This window comes from Henckelia pumila, chromosome 1 (genome assembly GCF_033568475.1).
Source record: "Henckelia pumila isolate YLH828 chromosome 1, ASM3356847v2, whole genome shotgun sequence".
Taxonomy (NCBI): domain Eukaryota; kingdom Viridiplantae; phylum Streptophyta; class Magnoliopsida; order Lamiales; family Gesneriaceae; genus Henckelia; species Henckelia pumila.
The window spans coordinates 61,295,176-61,304,866 of record NC_133120.1 but is presented as its reverse complement, the minus strand read 5'-3'; the positions used below and the strand labels follow the sequence as shown (position 1 = coordinate 61,304,866).

The 9,691-nt window shown below is 49.4% G+C and overlaps 1 protein-coding gene across 1 annotated transcript; it reads right to left on the bottom strand.

Annotated features, from left to right (window-relative positions):
* Nucleotides 1–2,109: 2,109 nt before the first annotated feature.
* Nucleotides 2,110–6,614, bottom strand: LOC140863308 (uncharacterized). The gene is made up of 5 exons (XM_073266645.1): nt 6,360–6,614; nt 5,812–6,267; nt 3,073–5,758; nt 2,660–2,959; nt 2,110–2,495 (listed from the first exon to the last, which is right to left on the bottom strand). Exons 1-5 carry the CDS (start codon nt 6,612–6,614, stop codon nt 2,110–2,112), a joined length of 4,083 nt encoding a protein of 1,360 aa, XP_073122746.1.
* Nucleotides 6,615–9,691: the final 3,077 nt, after the last annotated feature.

The window sequence follows — 9,691 nt, the reverse complement described above, 5'->3', positions numbered from 1 at the left end:
GTTATTTGTGTTGGCATGAATAATTCTGAATTTGGGATTTCGATGAATTTGAATGAACCTAAGTAGAACTATTCTTTTTTGTTTTCAATCTTTCCGTGGTTGTAATCACCTTTAATGCATGTAGAATTTTAGTAGCCGGTGTAGCCACTAGAGCCTTGTTAGACTCGGGGGCTACACATTCTTTTATTTCGGAGGCTTTTACCCGCAAGCGGGGTATTGAGTGTGAAGAGCTGTTTTGTGGATTCATAGTGACCATCCCATCAAGGGAAGAGCTTTCCACGAGGAATATAGTGAAGAATCTTGAACTCTTGTTGCAAGGGCAATCAGTGAGTGCAGATCTGATAGTGTTTCCCATGCCTGAGTTCGACATGATAATAGGGATGGACTGGTTGACGAAGAATGCTGTGGTGATTGACTTCCAGCAGCGATCAGTGATGGTCAGACCGGAGGGAGAAGAACCATTTTGGTTTGAGGCTACTAGGAGTTCGAGGAAGACTCAAGTCATATCATTTTTGCAGGCTAAGCAGTTCATGCAGGATGGTTGCGAGGCATTCTTATCCAGCATATCTTTAACAGAGCTGCCAACACGTCCAGATATTTCAGATGTGGACGTTGTCAGAGATTTTGAGGATGTGTTTCCAGGCGATGTTGCAGGTATCCCACCTGATAGAGAAGTCAAGTTCTCTATCAACTTGGTACCGGATACTAAGCCAATCTCTAAGGCATCGTATATATTGGCTCCTATGGAAATGAAAGAACTAAAAGAGCAGATTCAAGAGTTGCTTGATAAGGGATTCATACGCCCTAGTTTCTCTTCGTGGGGCGCACCAGTCCTCTTTGTGAAAAAGAAGGACGGAAGCCTAAGGTTGTGCATTGATCACCGAGGGCTGAATGGAGTGACGGTAAAGAACAAGTACCCATTTCCAAGAATTGAGGATCTCTTTGATTAGTTACAAGGAGCCTCTGTATTTTCAAAGATTGATCTTCGCTCCGGTTATCACAAGTTGAAGGTGAAGGAGTCTAATGTGTTCAAGACAGCGTTTAGGACCCGTTATGGCCACTACGAGTTCCTTGTGATGCCGTTCGGAATGATGAACGCGCCCGCGGTCTTCATGGATATTATGAACCACGTGTTCCAGCCGTACTTGGACCATTTTGTCATTGTTTTCATTGATGATATCCTCATTCATTCGAAGGATAGAGAAGAAAATTTGCAGCTTTTGAAGACAGTTCTTGAGGTACTCCGAGAGCGAAAGTTTTATGCCAAGTTTGACAAATGTGAGTTTTTGTTGGAGAGAGCAGCATTCTTGGACCATATTATTTCCAAGAGTGGAGTGAAAGTGGATCCTTCAAAGGTTCAAGCAGTGAAGGAGTGGTCTGTACCTAGAAATGCATCGGAGATTCGCAGTTTTCTCAGATTGGCAGGTTGCTATAGGAAGTTTATCAAGGGTTTTTTGTCAATTGGTGTGCCCCTGACAGACCAAGAAGAATTCCAAGTTTATTTGGAAGCCAGAGTGTCAAGAAAGCTTTGATGTGTTGAAGGAAGCTCTTACGACAGCTCCAGTGTTAGCTATGCCATCAGGAGAGGGAGACTTTGTGGTTTACATTGATGCTTCCAAGTTAGGACTTGGGGCAGTGCTTATGCAGCAAGATAGGGTTATTGCATATGATTCTAGGCAGTTTTTTTTTTTTTTTTTTTAAAAAAAAAAAAAATCACCGCCGAAAGCAGGGGGGGGGGGGTTAGGCAGACCCCTACCTGTATATAAACATAAAAAAGCGATACAAATAAAACCTAAAGGAGGAGGGGGACTAGGCCAAGACCTCCCCAAAAGGCTATACAAAGGTAATACGAACATCAGAACAGCTAGGGTATCGAAAAATATACAACCAAAGCATCCCTAGGAAATAAGTATAAACAAATAATATCAAGGATAGCTAACTAAGTCAACGTCAGCAGTCATCGTGGGCAGCAAAAGCTAGAAGAGAACCACAGCTCGGCCCAGCAAAATCAAAAACGGACACTGAGGCGCGAAGAGTGGCTGGTATCAACCTGTGCAGTAAAACCTAGAGGAGATCCACAACTCCAGGCCAGCAAAATCAAATCCGACACTAAAGCGCAAAAAGAGGCTGGCACCATCCAGAGCTGAACAACAGATCAAAGCTATGCAAGAAATATGTCCAAAAGTCATGATCAGCTGGGAAGTCACTATACATAGGCCGCGAGGAAAAAGAGGAGCGACCGCAAACCAGCAGGCCCAGAGCAAAACAGGAAAATGGTGAAGGAAACTCAAGCCATAACCTAACTCCCAAGAAGACTGGAAGTCCAAAAAGCGAGGGGCACGAGAGACCGCCCACAAAAAATCCAAACAACAGCAAGAACCAGGAAAGGAGAAGCACAGTGAACGCCTGGTGATCCATCACCCTGAAGAAGCAAAGCAAGCGACAGGGGAACAGACTAACTCCAAAAACTCCGGAAAAGGGTCGGAGAGCTGAACCTGCAAATAAAAATAAATATCTACATATATCTAAATCTAGGATGACCTAGACCAAAAAGGAGAGCAAACAAAGAAAAGGAAAGCCCAAGAGAAACGGCTATAAGCGAGCGTGAGGTTCTAAGAAAACCTAGATCTAAGGTAAGGAAGCCCGGAAGAGTCAGAACGGGCCAACGCAGCGATGGGAGTGGTTAAAGGAGCACCAATCTCCAACAAACACTGCCTATGATCATGAGCCTGCCGCGCCAACGCATCCGCAACCGAATTCCCTTCCCGATAGATATGCGAGAAATGAACCGGCCTATTCCGCACCAAAACACGCGTCCTCGAAACAATATGGTCCAAATCCCATCGGCACCTCCGAGATCTAAGAATCTGAATGGCAATCTGGGAATCAGTCTCAATCCAAAGGGGAAAAAGGCTAAGGTCAGAACAGAGAAGAATACCCCTCCAAATCGCCCAGAGTTCTGCACGGACATTGGACCCCAAACCAATGAACTCACTAAAAAATGCCAAGACCCTACCAGAAGAATCCCGGACAACCCCCCCCCCCCCCCCATAGACGACTCACCCGGGTTACCTCTCGAGCTCCCATCCACATTGAGCTTGAAGGACCCAGGTGGAGGCCTCAACCAACGGACGATCGCAGTCTTGTGAATCCATTGGAGGCCGACCGAAATGCTCATCTTCCTCGCAGCCTGCAAAGCCCCCAGCCAAAGACGGGGCTTGATAACAGTTGCGGAATGAGCAAGTCTCAAATAAGACAAAATTTGGAACTTAACCTTCTCCGCAGAGTAGGGTAAGTGACGGTGCTTAGAATCATTGCGTGCAGTCCAGAGGAACCAAAGCACGACAAAAGGAATGAATTCCCTCACATTACCCCCCGGAGACCACTCGCGACCCCTTTTCCAAGCACTGAGAAACAGACTAAAGTTCTCAGTGGCAGGGATGCGAACTCTAAAGATAGCCCCAAAGAAATGCCACACAGAGCGGGCGATGGGACCGTCGATGAAAATGTGAGTGAATGTCTCCGACATCTCACAGCACTGGCATTTGGACACAAGGGAGAAACCCCGCTGCTGGAGCACCTCATCCACAGGCAACCACCGATGCCAAAACCTCCACAGAAAGAAGGACATGGTGGGCCTCATCCAGCGACCCCAACAGGGATTAAAGATATCCGAGACCGATCCTCTCGGTCTGACCTGCTCCCAAGCAGATCTCACCGAAAAGGCACCATCGGTGCTGTGGATCCAGATAGTCGCATCCGGCTCATCCACCAAAATAGGAATCTGAACGATCTCCTCCGCCACCGAGGGAGCGACGACAGCGCAAAGGAGATCAAAATCCCAGTCTCCCTCCAAAAGAAAGCTGAAAACACGCACACACCGATCCCCTCTGACATTACACCTGCTCGACAAAGGGGCATCACCCAACCAAGTATCATCCCAAAAAGAGACATCCCCAAGACCAATCCTCCACCGGATACCAGGCTCCGCACGAGGTCTAATCTGGAGCAAACGCCTCCAAGTGGGGGAAATGGCTCCACGAGAAAGAGCACAAATAGGGCTGACAGTCCGGCAATACTTCCTCGAAAGGAATCTCGCCCAGAGAGAGGAACCCTGCCGGAATCTGAACCACAGCTTCATGGAAAAGCTGTCAACAATGTCCTTGAGCCTGCGAAAACCCAGGCCTCCTTCTTTCACAGGGAGACAGGCGCGAGACCAGCGGGCCCAGTTCCACTTCTTCTCTAAGGGTCTGGAGCCCCAAAGAAAAGCATTGAAAATATGCTCCAATTTCTCCAAAACAACTAAAGGAGGCTGGATCACCTGGCAGAGATGGATCGGGATCGAAAGGAGCACACTGCGGATCAGCGTCATCCTACTCCCAGGAGCAAGGGAGCGGGACTCCCAGCCCTCCAGCTTTTTCCGGACCGACTGCAGAAGAGGCTCAAAGAGAGAGCACTTGCGGTTCCCACGGAAAAGCGGAGCTCCAAGGTATTTCAAGGGCAGATGCCCCTCCGCAAATCCAGTGATTTGCAGCAAACGGGAGCGGCGACGAGCGGTCCAGCCCGGAGGAAAGATCATAGCACTCTTGGCCACATTAACGAGCTGGCCCGAGCAATTTTCATAATGAGCCAGAAAATCTTTGAGACGCTGAAGACCACGGGATCCCCCATTGGCAAAAATAATGACATCGTCAGCATAGGCCAAATGGGAAATCGGCAAATCACACCCAGACCGATACCTCAAATCAGCATGCTGGAGGAACAACCGGTCCAAGCCACGGGACAGATACTCCGCTCCAAGAACAAAGAGGAGGGGAGATAACGGGTCACCCTGTCTCAAGCCCCTCGAGGAAGCAAAGAAACCAGCAGGGGTGCCATTGACATTAACCGAGAACTTGCAAAAAGAAATGCAAGCCCTTACCATTCTCACAACCTTCTCCGAAAAACCAAACCTTCGGAGGACATCCAGAAGAAAAGACCATTGGACTCTATCATAGGCCTTAGCCATGTCCAATTTCAGAATGACATTACCACCACGGGCAGGGAGATTAATACTGTGAGTGAGCTCATGCGCGAGAAGGATATTGTCAGCAATCATCCGCCCCGGCATAAAGCCACTCTGACTCTGAGAAACGAGTCTCCCCACCACCGACCGCAGACGAGAGTATAAAAGCTTTGAGATAATCTTGTTGGAAACATTACACAAGCTGATGGGACGGAAGTCCGTCCAAGCTTGCGCACCCTCGACTTTGGGGATCAAAGTGATCGTGGTGGCAGTGAAGCCCTGGGGCATAAGAGAGCCCCGGAAGAAATCAAGGACAGCGTCCATGACATCATGCTGCACAAAATCCCAGCAGCTCTGAAAAAAAGCCGAAGAAAACCCATCGGGGCCCGCCACACTATCCCGAGGGATGGAAAAGACGACAGCACGAACCTCCTCCAAGGAAGGTTCGGCGGCAAAGCTATGGTTCTCCTCCTCCGAAATCTCCGAGAAGAAGCCAGAAAAATCCGGAAGATCCAGGACAAAAGGATCTCCAGTGAGAAGGCGCTCGAAATAGGCAGCCCCTGACTGCTTGATGAGACCAGGAGAGGTGAGGCAATTACCATCCTCCCAAATACGAAAGATCTTATTAACCACATTCTTCTTTTTCACCATGTTGTGGAAAAGCTTCGTATTCCTCTCCCCGTCCTCAAGCCAATTACAAGCAGCTTTTTGCTTCCAAAAATCCGCTTCCATAGCGGTGACTCTAGACAGCTCCTAATTGCATCTGGACAAGAGGGTCCAGCTATGCTCAAAGGAATCCGCTTCACAGCAGCCTCAGCCAGTCTAACCGACCTCTCCGCCTCAGCGATCTTATCAAAAAGGTTCCCAAAAACATCCCGGTTCCACCACTTGAGGTGGCCCTTCAACCGTTTCAGCTTGGCAAAGAGCCTGGGCATGCCTTGCAAAGAGCAGGGCATGTTCCAGTTCAGCCTGACGGTTTGAAGGAACCCCGGGTGCCGAGTCCACATGCTTTGGAACCGAAACGAGCTCGGCCCCCGAGCAAAGATAGGAGCAGACACCAAAAGAGGACAATGATCCGAAACCGTGCGACTGAGGTGTTCAACCCTGATAGAGTTGAAATGGTCACCCCAATCCACAGAAACAAAAACTCTGTCAAGACGCTTCCAAATGGACTTATTCGTCCAAGTGAACAAAGAGCCCTCAAAACCAGCATCAACCAGCGCAGACTCCAAAACAAAATGATTAAACTCGTCCATGGGGAGCTGCCTCCCACCAGAAGAGCCAAGACACTCGGAGGCATCCCTCACGACATTAAAATCCCCCCCCCCCCCCCGACAAGCCAAGGACCACCAACAGGCTTGACCTGCAGCAAAGAATCCCACAAGTCGCGCCGTAAAATGTAGTCACACTTGGCATACACGAAAGAGCAAAAAACAGGGGTCGGCAAAAAAGGAGCCGACACGCGAAGCTGGAGGAACTGAGCGTGATCAAGGACACACTCCGCCTTCACATCGTCCGCCAAAAAAACCCAAATATGACCAGAGACATTCGACAGAACTATCTGGAAACCAAGGCGACGGGTCATGAAGCGCTGGTCAAGGGCAATCATCGGCTCCAAGATAGCCAAGATCTTGACACGCTTCTCTTTCACCAAGGCATGAAGCCTCTCCTAGGACTCAGAGCTCCTGAGTCCCCTGATGTTCCAAATTAGGCACTGCATTTGGAACGGGTGGAGTAAGGCCCCATATTCATTCTAGACTCCTGGCGAGTCTGCTGTCGCTTCGTGTCAGAACGAAGCGTTCTCTTGGAGGGTGAGACAGAGAAATCAAAATCCTCATCATATCTCCCAAAATCTCTCCCATCACACGATTCAGTCCCACAGAAGGAACTTGAGTCGTCCTCGCTGACAAACTCAGTGATCGGATCAACGTCCTGACAAATAGTACCCTGCTGAGAGACAAGCCCCTCAAAGAACGGGGCGGAGGACTCCACAGGAGTCCCAGGAAGCGAGGGGATGGAGTGGCTACTGTGATTCAAAGTACAAGTATCAGTAGCCTCAAAGGCAGGCACAGGAACAACCTGCGGGAAACCAAGCTCCATCTCACCAACCACTGAAGAGGCACCAACCTCTTCCTCCACCTGACGAGCCCAAGAAAGGGCCAAGCAGGGGTCAGATCCCTCATGGGGAGCGACAACAGACTGCGGGTCAGGAGCACCAGCATCTCCTCCCATCGCAGTATCACTGGACCCAGAAGCAATGTCCTTAACAACATCTCCATCCACATGGAGATCTGGACTCTGCTCAGTAGACTCGAAAGGAGCCTCAGTCCTCAACTCAGGTAAATACTCAAGAACTTGGAAGGCATTCTGAATATGCGAGACAGCCTGAGGAGGTGGCCGCCGCTGCTGGTTACGCCTTCTCTTCTTGGTGGTCCAATTGCCCGCCCCGGGGGCAAAAGGAGCAGGGCCTTCCGGGGCCACTGAAGGACCCGCCTCCTGAGGCTGCGGAGGAGGATTCCTGATCACAACCTTTTCCTTCCCAACGGAAGGCTTTGGACGAGGAGGTCTTGGGTTCTTCCCGTGGGAATAGCACACAGAGGTAGAATGACCCAACATCTTGCAATCAGTGCAGAAGGACGGGACCTTCTCATAAACTACCTCTATCTCTTGGGTGTGCTCACCCCATCCAACCCACACATGCTTAATTTGCTCGTCAAGCACGTTCATTTCCACACAAACCCGGGCAAAAGCCCCTCTCGATCTCTCCGCCGTATGCTCATCCAATTTAATTGGATTCCCAAGAATTCTGGCGATGGCATATAGGATCTTCTTGTTATATAAGTGCAATGGAAGCTCAGGAAATCGGACCCAGACAGGGGCAATAGGCGACTCTGCCTCAAACTTGAATTCAGGGGTCCACTTGGAAAAGCGGATCCCAACTGTTCCCACAAAAATCCCTCCCTTCGTCCAAAGATGAGCAAAATCCTCTTCACAAGAAAGAGTGATGACCAAATATCCCCGAGGGAGGAATTTCAGAGTAAAAGAAGTCTTAAAACCCATTTGAGAAAAGGCAGTTGAAATCATGCTATTGAGAGCAGTGGACCGATTCCCCGTAATTTTTCCCACCAAGGCAAACTTAAAAGGCTTAATAAGGGATGAAATTACCTCATCCGGGAATTGAATACCCGGTTTTCCATCCCGGAAAGTCGGCTCCGGAAGATCCTCCATCGAATTGATCACATCTGCAAAGCTCTTCCTCGAAGCTCGAGGAGATGGAGGCGCTAGAGCATCCCGAAAATAAACAGGGACAGAATCAGCAATTTTGGAGGTAGAGTTGACCGGATGGTCAACAATTTTGACTTGAGGATCCAAGTCAACCATGTGGACTTCTCCCTCTCCAATTTTGACTAGAGAGTCAATAATTTTGGCTGGGTTGACTGCAAAGTCAACAATTTGGACTTCTTTGACCAAGGGGTCAACAATTTTGATCGGGTTGACCAAGTCAACCATTTGACCAGAAGCTTGACCAATTTTGACCATGGGGTCAACGATTTTGACTGGGTTGACCACGAGTTGACTCGCAGAGTTGACACAGTGAGTGTGGCCGCGTGACTCGTCCGAGTTGACTCGGAAGTCACCGGTCGGAGTACCACCGAGGGCCGGCGAGGTGGTGGAGAACACGAATTTGGGGTCCATGTGTACAGACTCGGGCGGCAGGAGGGTGTTAAGAGCCTGACTCGGATCGAAACTCGGCGAGGGGGCTCGGATTTGGGCGTTTCCGATCGACGGCATAAAACCAGAAATTGAGGGATGGGAAATGAAGGTAGGGTTCAGGCCATGGTAAGGGATGAAGGAATTGGAAAAAGGCGGAGCCACGGCGGAGAAATTAGGGAAGAAGATAGTCGGGGCTAGGGTTTCAGGGCCACGAATGGTAGATCCGATTTGCAGCTCAGATGGAGAGGGAATTGGGAACGGGCTTGGGTGCATCTGGAAAGTATTTTGAAGAGGATTCCAAATCGGGGCTTGGTTAGAGCAATAGACGCCTGAGCTCGCCGGAATCGAAGAAAGAAAGAATGGGCTCGACGTGATCATTGCAGGCGTGGTTTCAGAAGCAAATCCCACCGAAATCGGGGAAGGAGAAGGAACGGGGGAGGGCAAACCTTGATCAGGAAGGAAAGACGAATCTAAAGACATGTCTGGAACGCCGGAAAACCCATCGGCCGTCGAACTGGTCGGAGAAGACGAAGAGCTCGGGATTTCGGGAGGCGATTTGGCCGGCCAAACGACGTCCATTTGGCCTGAAATTTTAACAGCAGCTTCATCTCGACGAGGCGCTTCCGATGAGGTGGTCGGCTGGCCGGGAACCGGCGGCGGCATGGGCGGCGACGGCAGCTACTAAAAAAGGCAAGGAGGGGCTATTTTGAATAGGGACTTTTTTGTAACAAAGAACAACAGGGACTTTTTAAACAAATTAGTGCCGGTACCAAATTTTTTGAGTAAACTGATGGCAATAAGCATATGATTCTAGGCAGTTGAAGGAGCATGAGAAGAACTACCCTACTCATGATTTGGAGTTAGCAGCAGTGGTGTTCGCTCTCAAGATTTGGAGACACTATCTCTGTGGAGAGAATTGTAAGATATTCACCGACCATAAAAGCCTCAAGTACTTCTTCACCCAGAAGGAGT